The sequence below is a fragment of the Panthera tigris genome, chromosome X (genome assembly GCF_018350195.1).
Source record: "Panthera tigris isolate Pti1 chromosome X, P.tigris_Pti1_mat1.1, whole genome shotgun sequence".
NCBI classification, from domain to species: Eukaryota; Metazoa; Chordata; class Mammalia; order Carnivora; family Felidae; genus Panthera; species Panthera tigris.
Genome location: NC_056677.1, coordinates 65,843,818 through 65,861,836, shown reverse-complemented (window position 1 = coordinate 65,861,836; position 18,019 = coordinate 65,843,818). Strand labels below are relative to the sequence as shown.

At 36.4% G+C, this 18,019-nt stretch overlaps 1 protein-coding gene across 7 annotated transcripts in view; it reads left to right on the top strand.

Annotated features, from left to right (window-relative positions):
- The window catches only part of BRWD3 (bromodomain and WD repeat domain containing 3), a 219,229-nt gene that overhangs the window by 149,583 nt on the left and 51,627 nt on the right, over positions 1-18,019 (top strand). For 6 of the 7 annotated variants that reach the window (XM_042975143.1, XM_042975144.1, XM_042975141.1 and 3 more), the window contains 9 exons: positions 3,507-3,614; positions 4,712-4,836; positions 5,985-6,067; positions 7,179-7,290; positions 8,281-8,342; positions 8,433-8,588; positions 9,241-9,361; positions 10,366-10,491; positions 10,580-10,658. In XM_042975143.1, the coding sequence (XP_042831077.1) occupies positions 3,507-3,614; positions 4,712-4,836; positions 5,985-6,067; positions 7,179-7,290; positions 8,281-8,342; positions 8,433-8,588; positions 9,241-9,361; positions 10,366-10,491; positions 10,580-10,658 (972 nt within the window). The remainder of the gene's footprint in view (positions 1-3,506; positions 3,615-4,711; positions 4,837-5,984; positions 6,068-7,178; positions 7,291-8,280; positions 8,343-8,432; positions 8,589-9,240; positions 9,362-10,365; positions 10,492-10,579; positions 10,659-18,019) is intronic. The other variant, XM_042975142.1, reaches the window with a different exon arrangement.

Here is an 18,019-nt window from a genome sequence, read left to right as displayed (position 1 = left end):
TTTTGATTAGAGTATTTTGTCCATTTACCTTCAGAGTAATTCAGATTTGAATTTAGTACCATTTTATTACTTGATTTATCATTGTTTGAGATTTTCTCTAATCCTTTCTAGTCTTTGTCATTTTTTTGTCTCTGCTTTCCCCTCAGAGTCCCCTTTAATATTTCTTGGAAGGGCTGGTTTAGTGGTCACGCACTCCCTTCAGTTTTTGTTTGGGAAACTCTTTATCTCTCCTATTCTGAATGATATCTTTGCTGGATAGGGCATTCTTGACTGCAGATTTTTCCCATTCAGAACTTTGCATATATCATGCACTCCTCTCTGGCTGGCCAAGTTCCTTTTAGGAAATCTGCAGCTGCCTATGTCTTTTCTCTTGTAGTTAAGGACTTCTTTTCTCTTGCTGACTTTCAGACTTGACTTTATCACTGTATTTTACACATTTAATTATAGTATGTCTTTGTTTGGCCTGCTTTTGTTTATTTTGATGCAAGTTCTCTGTGCCTCCTGGATCCAGATGTCTGTTTTCTTCCCCATATTAGGGAGGGTCTCAACTATTGTTTCTTCAAATAAATTTTCTATGCCCTTTTCTCTCTTCTTCCTCTTTGACTCCTGTAATGTGTATGCTATTACATTTGATTAAGTCATTGAATTCTCTAAATCTATTCTGTTGCATAATTCTTTCTCTCATTTGTTTAGCTTCATTACTTTACATTACTTTGTGTTCTAGATCACTAATTCATTCCTTTGCTTCTTCCAGCCTGCAGTTCATTGCCTCAATCATGTTTCTAATCTCTTCTATTTCACTCTTCATATCTGATTGTTTTTTAACTCTTTTATCTCTGTCTTAAGGGTGTCACTGATGTCTTCTTTTTTTAAAAAAATATTCATTTTTAGGAGAGAGAGAGGGAGACAGAGTGAGAGCGGGGTAGGGGCAGAGAGAGAGGGAGACACAGAAACCTAAGTAGGCTCCAGGCTCTGAGCTATCAGCACAGAGCCTGATGGGTGACTTGAATTCACGAACCCATGAACCGTGAGAGCATGACCTGAACCGAAGTCCGACACTCAACTGACTGAGCCACCCAGGTGCCCCTGATGTCTTCTTTTTTCAGTATCAGTATCCTTATGATTATTGGTTTAAATTTTCCATCAGGCATGTTATTTATATCTGTTTCACTTGGATCTCTGGCCTGTGACCTTATCTTGTTCTTTCATTTGGGATGAATTCCTCCATCTTGTTATTTTGTCTAAGTCTTTGCCTTCTTCTCTTCTTTTTTATAAAAAAAAAAAAAAGTTATGCATCCATCTCCTAAAAGTAATGGCCTTATTAAGAAGAGATTATGTAGGGCTCAGGGCCTGGCACTTCAGGGAGTGTCTCAGATGTGTGCTGCTTGCACTCTGCTGTTGTGTTTTGGCTGCTCTATTCTTCAGGCTGTTCATCTGCAGAGGTTCTCCTTGCCTGCTGTGGGCTGACTTTGGTCCCCTGGCCTGAACGTGATGAGTTTTAACTAAGTGGGCTCTGATCTTGTGTAGTGAGACCTGTCACCACCTCCATCAGAACTGAGGCCCTGTAGTACTCTCTGGTAGGAAGACTTGGTGTGGGCAGGGGTTTCTTCTGGTCTTCTGGGAGAGGGGCCTGTTCCACTGGGACTGAGGCAAGCCTGACTGAGAAGGGCAGTTCCACCAGAGCACAGGGGTGTGAGGAAGCTAGGCAGCCAATGTTAGTGTTTTGCTGCTTCCTGTGGTGGCTGTGTGTTTATAGTTAGAGGCAGGGGAGGGAAATGGCACCATCCACCTCCTTTGTTTCCAGAGAGATGTCTCTGTGAATGCTTCCTCTCAGGGACATATTCTAAGAAGAGCAAAAAATCTCCCTAGTGTATGCCCCATGCATGCTTCAGATAACTGTATCCCTACTGTCTGTACCCGAGTTGTTTGCCTGCCTTCTCCCTAGCAGTAGGGCAGTGCCCTCCTGGCTCTATACCAGCCAAACACACTGTTCTTTAAAACTCTAGACTTTAACAAAGCCCGGCTTATTGCAAGACCTCACAAAATTCATCCCCTGTCTTTTTCCAAGCCAATGGCTTTGGGGAAATGTTCTCCTTGTGTGTGCCCCTATGAGCTCCTCTCTCCCACTTCATAACCATGGCTCCCTCCCCTTTGCATTACCCACAATCTGTTTCTCCCCTAAACCATGTCTCCACTTCTTACCTTCTTCAGTGAGGCCTCTTCTCTCCCTTCAGTTTTGGAGTTTGTTCTGCCAGTCTTCAGGTCCATTCCTGTGGTATTTAGGATGATTTGAAATTTATCTAGTTGTGTTTCTTGGAATGAAAGGAGCCTGGGAACTTCCTGCTCTGCTGCCGTCTTCCTCTAAGGAGAGTTATCTTTAATTAATCTTAGAAGTCTTTACAAAAGAGAACAAGAATCTGTATATTATATGTCTGATGAGACACCTTTCTTATATAAGACCATATTTACCTTGGTGGAATCACTTTCCCTCTACTTTGTTAAATTTAGAATATGCTTATATGCCTCAGGAGTAGTGTGTATTAGGTAATGATAATTGTGCAGGTAATGAAGGAGGTATATAAGTGAGTCAGTCAGTGAAATACATAAATGAAAGAATGTTTTTAAAGAACTCGTAAAACTCATACTTCTTCTAATGGAGGAGATATATAAGTGAATCAGACAGTGAAATACATAAATTAAATGTTTTTAAAGAATTCATAAAATTGATACTTTTTATAAAACCAATCTCTTAATGGCACCATTACTTTTTACTTTAAATGTTAAGCCTTCAGTATTTTGCCTGGAATGGCCATAGCCACAGATCATTGCCTTTGAAAATACTCATGTTTACAAGTTTAACTTAAATGCCAACTTCTCCTGGATGTTATTCCTACTTTCCATTTACCTGCTGCTCTTTCCTCCTGAGCTTTCACCTAAGTTATTTCTCTCTTACGACATTTAGTATATTCAGCCTTATATTATACTCATATGTTTACCTGTCTGCCCATATCCTCGAGGGAAAGGATTTTATTTTGGTATGTTACCACTGCACCCAGTGCCTTGCACACATATGTTCAATCAATATTTGTTGTATACAGTAATATATATGTAATAAATTATATCTGAATAACGTGGTTATTATTGATATTTTTACTCTTATAGTTTTAAAAATAGTACTTTAAAATATGATCAGTTCTGTGTACATTTGTCATTGGTTCCTCTTTCTTCAGAAATTTATGAAGCAGCTAGAAGGAAAAGGATTGTGTATACAGTGTTTATATGCAATACTTATATGCAGTGTTTTTATGCAGCACTTAGTACAGGCAACATAGACATGAATACTGAATGAACATTATTTGATAGTGACAAATAGTTATACATTTTTTTTCAAAATTATAATTTCGTTGTAAAGAGAAGAAGACATTTGTAACAGTATATACTGGGATACATAGAGTTGTTAATTAAATAGGATACTGCTTGTTAATACCTTATGTTTTTTGTTTTAGCTTATCTATTTCAGGCAAGGACATGAAGCTTATGTGCGGGCTGTAAGGAAGTCAAAAATATACAGCCTTAATTTACAAAAACAGCCATGGAATAAAATGGATCTCAGGGTAAGTTGGCCAAATTCATAAACTATGAAGTAGTTTTGATACTTCATAAACTAAATGAAGTAGCTTTGGAATTAAGTTACTTGCCTATATATAGCTTTTTCTCAGTTTTGTACATATTTCATTATTGATTGTGTGTCTAATATAAGGAGATGTACCATACTCTTGTACATGTGTTATGGGTCCCATTTTATGTTTCCTGAAATTTGTATGCTATTTCTTGTCTTGATTACTTGACCTAATTTTCTTCAAGCTTCAAGTCGTCTAGTGTATACCATTCTATATTTGGAGCAAAGCAGTAGTTCCCTGGTGTGGTTATTTTCCTGAGCAGCTTTGTATATTCTGAGGCTCTATAAACTGACTTTGTGTGTGGATTACAGATACCCTTGAGGTTCCAGTGGCTTTAAGTAAATATCATAAATATCATAAATCCCAAGAAACTCAGAACTTTGTGGTACTTTATGGATTATCCTTTTTGATACAGTACCTATATAGCTACATGGTATTGAGTAAAATAGGTATGTTTAATATTTTGGAGGTTTTTCTGACTGTAAATACATATTCATTCCTTCATAAATACATAGATACATACATCATCATTTCTAGTTAGGTTTATGCATGTTTTCTTCTTTTGTTTTTCCAACTTGAAGAACAAGATATACACATACATGTATACATGTATACATGTGTATACACATACACAAATATACACATACATGTCTACCCGCATACTTACATAATACATGTCTTAACCAGGCAAAAACATCAAAATCCCTTGGGGAATTCTTTCAAAATATGTATGACTAAACTTGTACCCCAGACCTATTGAATTCAATTCTATAGGAGTAGGTTTTAAGAATATGAATTTTAAAAATGTTCTCAAGGGGATTTGGTTGCTTATCCTTGGTTTAGAGCCCTGAAGTATACTATGACTTGATATTGTCAAGGACTATGTCTTACTGCCTTTAACACATAGTGGAATGCTTAGTATTTGGTGGGTATTCAGATAGTTTTTTAATTGTTCAAAAAATAATGAAATAATATGCAACTGTCAGGCATTTATATTGAAAGTAATAATTTATTGGTATTCTCATGAATAGGAACAAGAGTTTGTTAAGATTGTAGGAATCAAATATGAGGTTGGACCACCTACACTGTGTTGCTTGAAGCTTGCATTTCTGGACCCCATTTCAGGCAAAATGACTGGAGAATCTTTTTCCATTAAGTGAGTAGCTGTCTCTGGGTGTGTGTGTGTGTGTGTGTGTGTGTGTGTGTGTGTGTGTGTGTTTTAATCCCAATCATTTATTCTGCAGAGTACAAGGCTTGATGGGAGAGAAAATACTATAGTACTATGGGCTTTAGAGTTTTAAAGACCAGGGTTTAATGTTTCTTTTTTTTACACGTAATAGCTATATATATACATATTTATAAACTTCCATGTGTGTGCATGCATGTGTGTGTGTAGCAAACATATATGTACTGTAGTATGTTTGTGTGTGTATACAGTTAACCCTTGAACAATGTGGGGACTTATGGGTACTGACCCCCCACAGTTGAAAATCTGTATGTAACTTTTGACTCCCCAAAAACTTAACTACTAATAGCCTGCTGTTAAACAGAAGCCTTATTGATAAAATAAACTTTTGACTAATAGGTATTTTGTATGTTTTATGTATTATATATAGTATTCTTACAATAAAGTAAGCAAGAGAAAATAAAATGTAATTAAGAAAATCATAAAGAGAGAGAAAATATATTTACAGTATATATATGCATATTTATTGAAAAAAGTCTGCATATAAGTTGACCTGCAGGGGTTCAAACCTGTATTGTTTAAAGATCAACTAGATATATATCTGTGAGCAAGTTACTTAACCTCTCTGAATTTATGCCTTCATCTGCAAATGTAAATGTTAGTAACTGCCTCAAGATTGTTATGATGAATTAAAAGAAAAACCTTTATAAATGTCTAATGATGTGGTTGAAACATGGTAGTTGCTTTTACTTCTGTTAATAATAAAATAAATGATTAGTCAGCAGCACATTTCTTAGAGTTTGAAATCTGAGGAGATGAAAGAACATCAATTCATACTTTTCTAATTATAGACTCTTTTATATTAAGACCCCTTAATATAAAATACCTTATACTAAGCTTTAAGGACCTTCATTGGTGTCTTTATGTTATTAAAGTGATAGAGTAATAGGCAGGGGACTAACAAAAGCAGATGGAGTTTAAGTAAAGACATTTGCAGGAACCTTGAGTCTTACAACATTTTTTAAATGACTCCACTTTAAACATAGATCTCTGGATATTTAATATCATATGCTGTTATATTTGTATATTGATTCATATGTGCTTTATTTTTTATACAGGTATCATGACATGCCAGATGTCATTGACTTCCTTGTGCTACATCAGTTTTATAATGAAGCCAAAGAAAGGAACTGGCAGATTGGTGAGTATAAAATTCTCACTTAATAACAATTAAGTTTGAAATAGAGTAACATTTTAATTATAATTTAATAGAAATAAGCTAGTATAACATCTAGTTGGTAAAAGCTGTTAACCAAATTAGAAAAATCAAATTAAATTTTCCTTCTCAGTTATGTTTAGGTGATTTTATGCACATTGTGTTTAGCATATAACCTCTAATCTTTCTGCAAATATCTAATCCATTAGAATACAAATCTGAATTTTAAAAAAAACCATCAAATGTCACTTGCCCTAATGTAGAGTACTGCCTAATATAGAGTACTTAACACTTGGGCTCTTAAGCAGGCCATTACTGATTGTGATTTTCTTTCTTTCTTTCTCTCTTTGTCACTCTTTCTCTCTCTCTCTCTCACTCTGTTTCTCTCTGTACCTCTACCTCTTTCTGCATCTTTTCTCTTCCTCTCCCTTTCCCTCCTCTCCTATCCCTTCCTTTAACCCTTCACTAGCTATTTGATCTTGGGCAAGTTTTTAATCTCTCTGTGTCCCACTTCCATTATCTTTATGATAACAATCACATCAGAATACACCCATAAGGTGATGTGAGCAATAAATGATAGCACTTAAGATGGAACCTAAATGTGTAAAATTTATACTGTGTAAATGGTTGCTATTAGTACTTTTGAATTCTCCTTTCTTATGTGGGAGAAACATTTTTGTCTGCAATGGTTTGGTTTTATAATCCTTAGCCCTTTAGAGGCAGAATAGTATGAAGAGATTATTAAAGGCAAAAAGCTGAAAGCAAAAAGGAAAAGAACTGTAGTAACATACGTACAGTACAAGAAAAAGTATGCCTAATAATGATCCTAAGTAATTGATAAAAATTAGATTATATGTGGTAACATTTATTTAAGAAGACATGGACATATTTGATTTATCTCAGAAAGATTACTAGTACTTGGAAGTCAAAACCTTAGAGTAAAATATAAAATTTACTTATCTGGGAAACTCAGATTGAAACCTCTAATAATGCTAGATACAAGGCTACTTTGTCCAACAAAAAGTAGCGATTTAAAGTGTGAACAAAGCTGTTACTCTCAAAAACATCCTTTTAAGAATTTCCAAAAACATTATAGGTGATAGATTCCGCAGTATAATTGATGATGCCTGGTGGTTTGGGACTGTGGAGAGTCAGCAACCTTTTCAACCAGAGTATCCTGATAGTTCTTTCCAGTGCTACAGTGTTCAGTAAGTACAGTTATGGTATTTTATGCCTGATATAATACTGTGGTACTAACTGGACTTTCTGACCCTACCAGGAATACTACATTGTTACTTTGACTTATCTTTATCTAACCTGTACCATTAAGGAAGTAATCCTGGTACCTGTAAGGAAGGAATTTGATGATAAACCTCTTGGTCCAATATGCGTGCTAAAACAAAGCAGGAACTGAAGACTTATTTGTACCTCCCTTATGCCTGTATTTTCTTTTAAGTATTTTTGTTTTAGACAAGAATTGCAACTATTATTTCATGAAGAATCCTGAAATTAATTCATTGTTTAAAGTAATTGTTTGGAACATAGCAATGAATATTAGTACCCAGTCTTTTATTTAATGGTATGAATTCTAGGCATAGGTGACTGTATTATGTTTGGACGTACTATTTGTCTACAACATTTACTTTAGTTTTTCATTAAATACCAGCATTTTAAGATTCTTAATGAATGAAGTTTTCTTCTCAAGAATGATTAATGTTTATTCTGTGAGGACTGACTTTAACTTTGCATATTGTGGATCACAAGGGAATAATAAAATTTTGGAGATGCTGTTATTCTTAAACTATTAGGATAAAGTAGATTATCTCACAGAAAGAATTGATCTATTAAAATTGACTTTCTTAACCTGAAAGGAATTTTCCAAAGAGGTCTTTTCGTTATGTACCCTGGGCTAATATTGAATACATGCTTGATTGGAATTCAAACAAAAAACCAAGTAAAACTAAGTGTAAGTTTACTGCTCTCTATTTCATATTGGTGAACTATATTTTCTCTAATTTTTTTTTTTTGCTTTCTCTATTAATTAAAGGTTAATCATCTTTATGTAAGTGAAATTGTACTTTAAGGGAAACTGTATTGCCCTTTTCCAAATTTTACCCCCAGGAAGTCATGCAAATTATGGTGGTATATAAAAGTAAGTGTCCTGTGAATTTGATTTGTATCTTGTTATTTTTTAATAGCTGGGACAATAATGAGAGAGAAAAGATGAGCCCTTGGGATATGGAGCCAATTCCAGAAGGAAGTAAATATGCTTTTAAAAATGAATTATAATTCAGTATCAGTAGCACAGTATTGGAAGCTAATCATTTCTGATTTTTAATCTTATACATAGCTGCCTTTCCAGATGAAGTTGGTGCTGGTGTTCCTGTGTCCCAGGAGGAACTGACTGCTTTGCTATACAAACCCCAGGAAGGAGAGTGGGGGGCTCACTCCAGAGATGAGGAATGTGAACGGGTTATTCAGGGCATCAACCACCTTCTGTCCCTGGGTACGGTGAATATGAAAGAATATTAGGAAGGAACAAGGAAAACCAGCAGAATTTTAAGTTCTATAAAAGGAAATATATTTTTCACTGTATACTTTTAACTCAAGAGGCACTTTTAATCAAGTGATTCTAGTTTTAATATTAATATTTTATATGTTTGGCCAGTGTAATGAATGATAAATTTTTTTCTATTCTCTGGGAGCTTATATAATAGTGAAGACGTGGTATATAGTGGTCTTTTACTTTCTTGAGTCACTTTGGCTCTCTAGCTATTCTCTGTGCTTGACTTTGGTTGAGTTTTTTGATACACAGTGGATGAGTAATACTTTTTACTTACATGTCTAAGCTATATTATCTAAAACATATCACTTGAGCTGTTTGGCATTTATCCAGAAAAGACAGATTTGAAGTTCTCCTTTTATTCATCTCATTGCACCTGATTTGAACCAGTGTATCATACATGATTCATAGATATTATGTCCAAATAAAAAGAATAACATTTTAATGATACTTGTCTAATATTTGCATAATTGGATCATTCAATTTTAGTAATGTAGTATATTGTCCTCCCTTCTAATTTATAAAGTTTTTGTTTGTTAACATGAAACATTAATATCTTTTATAACTACCTTTTTTGATTTTGGTAATGTTATAGATTTTGCCAGCCCTTTTGCTGTTCCAGTGGATCTCAGTGCCTATCCCTTGTATTGTACTGTAGTTGCTTATCCAACTGACCTCAACACCATCAGGCGGAGACTTGAAAATCGCTTTTACAGGTCTGTTTAGTTTTATTATTTATAAAGTTTATAGCTTTACATCTTTTGTGTTCCTTTTTGTATAATGATACAGTGAGATCTGTGTTTTCTTACTATAAAATAATCATTCAGTATACTCCAAAATTTCTTCTAAAGATTTGGAACACTAATTTACCTTTTTTGATAGATTCTCAGTCTTCCAGGGTAAGGAGTATGGAATAAAGGACAGAGAAGAAATTATGAGTAGCACAAATCACATGTGAAACAAAAACTATCATTCACTTTAGTTTATTAAAGGCAGATTAAGTAAGTGATTTGTGGATTCATCATGATTAAGGTGCTCTAGAAAGTCGGAGCATGTTTAAATCCCTTGTTGAGGAATTAGGCAGCAGTTAGATTTAATTACCAGCCCTAAAATGTGTTTAGATAAAGGGCCAAGTAAATTTTTTTCTTCATTTCAGTTGGGAGTCAATTATGAGAGAGTAGTAGAGGGCACCCTTTGGTACATCTCTAACCCCAGAGTCCACTGTGTCCTAATCACAGTTATTCCAACATGAGCTGGCTGTAAATATAGCCAATTGGGTATATTTTATAACATTACCTACAATTTAATTTGATAATACATATCATAAAAGTAACTACATAAAATTATTTTTCTGAAACCTGGTTTCTTTTTTTTTCTTGATCTTCTCATTTCTTCCACTGAAAACTAAACATTTCCTTGACTTTATCAAAACACTGTGTTTATACTTATTTCATTAAAATCCCTATTTACCCATGATGTCCTGGGTCAGTTCTTTCCAATATGCAGTCCACTGGTTCTTAATGCTTCCTACACTTCAAATACTGTAACTATATACCTTTATATTAGTGCATATCAGTTATACACATATATTAAGTTACATACATATATTAGAACACCTTTGACATGCCATGATTGAGTGCCTAGTTGTTCTATGTTGTAAATTCTTAGAACAGACTTTATATGTATCAAAAAAGTAACAGGGTTATTTTTTCTTTCATAGGAGAATATCAGCATTAATGTGGGAGGTTCGCTACATTGAGCATAATGCCAGGACTTTCAATGAGCCAGATAGTCCTATAGTTAAAGCAGCCAAAATTGTAACTGATGTCTTACTTCGATTTATTGGGTAAGAAGCAGTTTTATCTTCCAGAGGAGCTGACTTCTGATTTTAAAAATAATATATTGAAGTATCTTTTGACTTACTTGTTTCTTAGGGATCAGAGCTGTACTGATATATTGGATACTTACAATAAAATTAAAGCAGAAGAACTAAACAGCACTGATGCAGAAGAGGTGAGAATCACAGCATGATTAATAGGCATGAATTTCTTTTCTGTTTTTCAAAATACAGTAAGTATTGTGTGTGTTATAACTGGCTATAAGCGTTGAAACTGATTTCTGAAAGCTGGCTAATCACCTTCATCTTTTTATATTCAACTCTTTAGCCTGTATTTAGATGGTATATACCAGAAATGTGCTGGTGCTAAAATTTTTTGAGACACGTGGCCAGTCGTTCTAATGGACTCAGCGGGTTTCAGTGATGAGAAATCACCACTTGATTTTCCAGCCTTAAAAACAAGACAAGGCAGATTTCAGGTAAATGAGTCTAACAGACATGGAGCACCTTCCATGGACTAGAGGAACGAACAGTGGTTTCTTATCTAAAGTATACAGCCTGAACTGGACTACCCCTGAACCAAATTCATATATTTTATTAGATTGAATCAGATCTATTGGATCCTGGAAGAGACAGGGGAAGATGGCGGCATAGGGGGACACTGGGCTCACCTCGTCCTGCTGATTGCTTAGATTCCACCCACATCTGCCTAAATAACCCAGGAAACTATCAGAAGACTAGCAGAATGGACTCTCTGGAGCCAAGTGTACACAAGAGGCCCACAGAAGAGGGTACGAAGGGCGGAGAGGCGGTGCGAGCTACACGGACTGGCGGACTGGCAGGAGGGAGCCGGGGCAGCGGAAGGGCAGCCCGTCCAGCAAGGCAGAGCCCCCAAGTCTGGCTTGCAAACACAGAGGGGCCGGGCTCCATGAGTCCTGACAGCCAGAAGGACATAACAGCTGGAATGTTAAAAGTCAACAGCTCTGCTCCACCAGAGGGAGGGCAAGACGACACTGGGAGGGAGAGTTGTTGAGCCCTGGAAGACAGAGCTCAGCTCGGCGGGGGAACAAAGGCACTGGCAAGCACAATCTCCCTCTCCCATATCCCAGCTGAAATTCCAAAGGGAACCAGTTCCCATCACCAAACTTGCTTCCCCAACGCTGTACATCTGTAGATCCATCCCTCCGACAGACCTGCCTCCCTCCTGGTGCTGCAGTGCCCCTGCCGCAGGGGACCACTGACACCAAATCGAGTTAAACCTACCCTTCCCACCCCCATGCACCTTGCTGATCCACCCTGGCTAATACGCCAGATCCCATCGAATCAGCACCACAAGCCTGGCAGTGTGCAAGTAGTCCAGACTGGGGTCACACCACTCCACAGTGAGTCCTGCCCCTGGGAGAGGGGAAGATAAGGTACACAACAGTCTGTGGTCCCAACGGTGGGCTGGGGACAGGTATCAGGTCGGATTGCAGCCTTGCCCAGCAACACAAGTTTCTCCTGACAGCACAGGGGAAGTACCCTGCAGTTTGGAGCCACCCCAGGGACTACCCAAAATGACGAACTGGAAGAATTCTCCTCAAAAGAAACTCCAGGAAGTAGCAACAGCTAACAAATTAATCAAAACGATTTGAGCAATATAAATAGGAATAAGAATTTAGAGTAATAGCCATAAAATTAATTCCTGGGCTTGAAAAAAGCACAGAGGACAGCAGAGAATCTATTGCTACAGAGATCAAGGGACTAATAAATAGTCATGAGAAGCTAAAAAATGCCATAAATGAGGTGCAAAGTAAAATGGAGGCGACCACAGCTTGATTTGAAGAGGAAGAGGAGAGAATAGGTTAATTACAAGATAAAATCATGGAAAAACAGGAAACTTAGAAAAAGAGAGATAAACAAATCCAGGATTATGAGGGGAGAATTAGAGAACTAACTGATGTAATCAAATGGAACAATACCTGTATCATAGGAATTCCAGAAGAAGAAGAGGGAAAGGGGCTGAAGGTGTACTTGAACAAATCATAGCTGAGAATTACCCTGATCTGGGTAAGGAAAAAGGCATTGAAATCCTAGAGAAACAGATAAATCCCTTCAGACGTAACTTGAATCCATCTTCTGCTCAACATATCATACGGAAACTGGCAAAATACAAGGATAAAGAGAAAATAAAGCAGCTGGGGATAAACAGGCTCTAACTTAAAAAGGTACACACATAACAGTACTGGCAGACCTGTCTATGGAAACTTGGCAGGCCAGAAAGGAATGGCAGGAAATCTTCAATATGATGAACAGAAAAAATATGCAGCCGAGAATCTTTTATCGAGCAACTCTGTAATTCAGAATAGAAGAGAGAGAAAGGTTTTCTCAAACAAACAAAAACTGAAGGAATTTATCACCACTAAACCAGCCCTACAAGAGATCCTAAGGGAAACTCTGTGAGTGAAATGTTGCAAGGTCCACAAAGTACCAGAGACATCACTACAAGCATGAAACCTACAGACATCACACTGACTGTAAACCCATATCTTTCCATGATAACACTGAATGTAAATGGACGAAATGCTCCAACCAAAAGACATAGGGTATCAAAATGAATAAAAAATAAGACCCATCTGTTTGCTGACTAAAAGAGACTCATTTTAGAACTGAGGACACCTTCAGGTTGAAAGTGAGGGGATGGAGACCTATCTATCATGCTACTGGAAGTCAGAAGAAAGCTGGAGTACCCTTACTTATATCAGACAAACTAGACTTTAAATTAAAGGCTGTAACAAGAGATTAAGAAGGCTGTTAATAATAGTTACAGGGTCTATCCATCGGGAAGAGCTAACAATTATAAATGTCTATGCGCTGAATACAGGAGCCCCCAAATATATAAAACAATTAATCACAAACATAAGCAACCTTATTGATAAGAATATGGAAATTTCAAGAGACTTTAATACTCCACCTACAACTATAGATAGATCATCCAGACAGAGGATCAATAAAGAAACAAGGGCCCTGAATGATACATTGGATCTGATGGACTTGAGACATATATTTAGAACTCTGCATCCCAAAGCAACAGAATATACTTTATTCTCGAGTGCACATGGAACATTCTCCAAGATAGATTGCATACTGGGTCACAAAACAGCCCCTTAATAAGTATAAAAGAATTGACATCATACCATGCAAACTTTCAGACCACAGTGCTATGAAACTTGAAATCAACCACAGGAAAAAGTCTGGAAAACCTCTAAAAGCATGGAGGTTAAAGAACACCCTACTAAAGAATGAATGGGTCAACCAGTCAGTTAGAGAAGAAATTAAAAAATATATGGAAACAAATGAAAATACAACAATCCAAATGCTTTGGGATGCAGCGAAGGCAGTCCCGAGAGGAAAATACATTGCAATCCAGGCCTATCTCAAGAAACAATAGTAATCCCAGATGCAAAATCTTAACAGCACACCTAAAGGAAATAGAAGCAAAGGAGCAAAAACACCCCAAACCCAACACAAGAAGAGAAATAATAAAGATCAGAGGAGAAATAAACAATATAGAATCTAAAAAAACTTTAGAGGAGATCAATATAAAGATGAGTTGGTTTTTTGAAAAAATAAACAAAATTGATAAACCTCTAGGCAGGCTTCTCAAAAAGGGGAGTTTACCCAAATAGATAAAATCACAAATGCAAATGGATTTCTTACAACCAGTCCCTCAGAAATATAAGCAATCATCAGGGAATACTATGAAAATTTATATGCCAACAAACTGCACAACCTGGAATAAATGGACAAATTCCTAAGCACCCACACACTTCCAAAACTCAAACAGGAAGAAATAGGAAACTTGAACAGACCCATAACCAGTGAAGAAATTGAACCTGTTATCAAAAATCTCCCAAGAAATAAGAGTCCAGGACCAGATGGCTTCCCTGCAGAATTCTACCAGACATTTAAAGCAGAGATAATACCTATCCTTCTCAAGCTGTTCTAGAAAATAGAAAGGGAAGGAAAATTTCCAGACTCATTCTATGAAGCCAGCATTACTTTGATTTGTAAACCAGACAGAAACCCAGCAAAAAAAAAAATAAAAAAAAAGAACTACAGACAAATATACCTGATGAATATGGATGCAAAAATTCTCAACAGGATACTACCAAATCCAATTCAACAGCATATAAAAATAATTACTTACCATGATCAAGTGGGATTCATTCTTGGGCTGCAGGGCTGGTTCAGCATTCTCAAATCAATCAATGTGATACATCACACTGATAAAAGAAAAGAAAAGGACCATATGATTCTGTCAATCGATGTAGAAAAAGTATTTGACAAAATTCAGAATCGCTTCTTAATAAAAACCCTTGAGAAAGTCGGGATAGAAGGAACATACTTAAACATCATAAAAGCCATTTATGAAAAGCCCACAGCTAATATCATCCTCAATGGGAAAACTTAGAGTTTTCCCCCTAAGATCAGGAACACGACAGGGATGTCCACTCTCACCGCTGTTGTTTAACGTAGTGTTGGAAGTTCTAGCATCAGCAGTCAGACAACAAAAGGAAATCAAAGGCATCAAAATTGGCAAAGATGAAGTCAAGCTTTCACTTTTTGCAGATGACATGATATGATACATGGAAAACCTGATAGATTCCACCAAAAGTCTGCTAAAACTGATACATGAATTCAGCAAAGTCGCAGGATACAAAATCAATGTACAAAAATCAGTTGCATTCTTATACACTAATAATGAAGCAACAGAAAGACAAATAAAGACACTGATCCCATTCACAATTGCACCAAGAAGCATAAAATACCATGGAATCAACCTAACCAAAGATGTAAAAGATCTGTATGATGAAAACTATAGAAAGCTTATGAAGGTAATTGAAGAAGGTATAAAGAAATGGAATAACATTCCATGCTCATGGATTGGAAGAATAAATATTGTTAAAATGTCAATACTACCCAAAGCTATCTACACATTCAATGCAATCCCAATCAAAACCGCACCAGCATTCTTCTTGAAGCTAGAATAAGCAATCCTAAAATTTGTATGGAACCACAAAAGACCCTGAATAGCCAAGGTAATATTGAAGAAGAAGACCAAAGCAGGAGGCATCACAATCCCAGACTTTAGCCTCTACTACAAAGCTGTAATCATCAAGACAGCATGGTATTGGCACAAAAACAGACACATAGACCATTGGAATAGAATAGAAACTCCAGAATTGGACCCACAAAAAGTATGGCCAACTAAGCTTTGACAAAGCAGGAAAGAATATCCAATGGAAAAAAGACAGTCTCTTTAACAAGTGGTGCTGGGAGAACTGGACAGCAATATGCAGAAGAATGAAACTAAATCACTTTCTTACACCATTAACAAAAGTAAACTCAAAACAGATAAAGGACCTGAATGTGAGATAGGAAACCATCAAAACCCTAGAGGAGAAAGCAGGAAGAAAAATCTTTGACCTCAGCCGCAGCAATTCCTTACTTGACACATCTCCAAAGGCAAGGGAATTAAAAGCAAAATTGAACTATTGGGACCTTATGAAGAGAAAAAGCTTATGCACTGCAAAGGAAACAATCAACAAAACTAAAGTGCAACCAACGAAATGGGAAAATGTATTTGCAAATGCCATATCAGACAAAGGGCTAGTATCCAAAATCTGTAAAGAACTCACCAAACTCCACACCTGAAAAACAAATAATCCAGTGAAGAAATGGTCAGAAAACATGAATAGCCACTTCTCTAAAGAAGACATCCAGATGGCCAACAGATACATGAAAAGATGCTCAACGTCACTCCTCTTCAGGGAAATACAAATCAAAACCACACTGAGATGCCACCTCAAGCCAGTCAGAGTGGCTAAAATTTACACATCAGGAGAGTAGATGCTGGAGATATGTGGAGAAACGGGAACCCTCTTGCACTGTTGGTGGGAACGCAAACTGGTGCAGCTGCTCTGGAAAACAATGTGGAGTTTCCTCAAAAAATCAAAAATAGATCTACCCCTATGACCCAGCAGTAGCACTGCTAGGAATTTACCCAAGGGGTAAATTCACAGGAGTGCTGATGCATAGGGGCTCTTGTACCCCAATGTTTACAGCAGCACTTTCAACAATAGCCAAATTATGGAAAGAACCTAAATAATCATCAACTGATGAATGGATAAAGAGATTGTGGTTTATATACACAATGGAATACTACATGGCAATGAGAAAGAATGAAATAGGGCCTTTTTTAGCAATGTGGATGGAACTGGAGTGTTATGCTAAGTGAAATAAGTCTTACAGAGAAAGACAGATAGCAAATATTTTCACTGTTATGTGGATCCTGAGAACCTTAACAGAAGATCATGGGGGAGGGGAAGGAAAAAAATATTAGGAAGAGAGCCAACACAGAAGAGATTTAAAAATTGATAATAAACTGAGGGTTGATGGGGATTGGGAGGTAGGGGAGGGTGGGTGATGGGCATTGAGGAGGGCACCTTTGGGAGGAACATTGGGTGTTGTATGGAAACCTATTTGACAATAAATTTCATCTTAAAAAGAAAGAAAACAAGTCAAGGCACTAAATATTTTAAAAGAACAGTTAGTTTTTGGAAATTTTAATAGGGTTACATTTTCTACACCATATATGTAAAATATTAAAGTATTTTTAAATCTCAGGTATGAAAGTCTACATTTTTAATAGTTTCGTGGAATTTCTATTTGATATACATTATGGAAATTTATAAACATAAGCCAGTTTTTCTTAATGAACTCAAATTAGTATTAACACCAGACCTTCATATAACTAATTTCCCCACCCAGCCATATTCCCAATTTACATAAAGCCAATTTTTAATTTTTTTTTAATTTTTATTTTTAAGAGATAGAAAGAGAGTGAAAGAGTGGGGAGGGGCCGAGGGAGAGGGAGACAAAGAATCCCAAGCAACTCCAGGCTCTGAGCTGTCAGCACAGAGCCTGATGCAGGGCTCTAAGCCACAGACCATGAGATCATGACCTGAGCCGGAGCAGACACTCAACTGACTCAACCACCCAGGTGCCCCTACATAAAGCCATTTTTTATTGCAAGCTGTGATAAAAAGAAGCAAAAACCAAGAAGAGGCTGAAATCAATAATGGAATGTAATATTTCAAAAGTCTTTAGTGGAAAACAATTTGCCCCAAAGATGAGTAATTCAAACATGCAAGATACTATTGAAATGGACATTGTATAGATATATTTTACATATTTATATTATCTGTACTGTTAATGTCTAGAATAATAAATCTTCAATGTTTTTTTTTCTGTTTTTAATTTTTATTGAGGTATAATGGACATAAAACATTGTTAGTTTCAGATGTACAAATGATTCTAAATGTGTATATATTGTGAAAGAATCACCAAATTAAGACTAGTCACCTGTACATTGTTTTAACTTTCTCATATAATAACTTTTAAAATTCATTTTCTTAACAATTTTATATTATATCCCCAAGACTCATTTATTTTGTAACTGAAGCTTGTATGTTTTGACCCACTACACCTATTT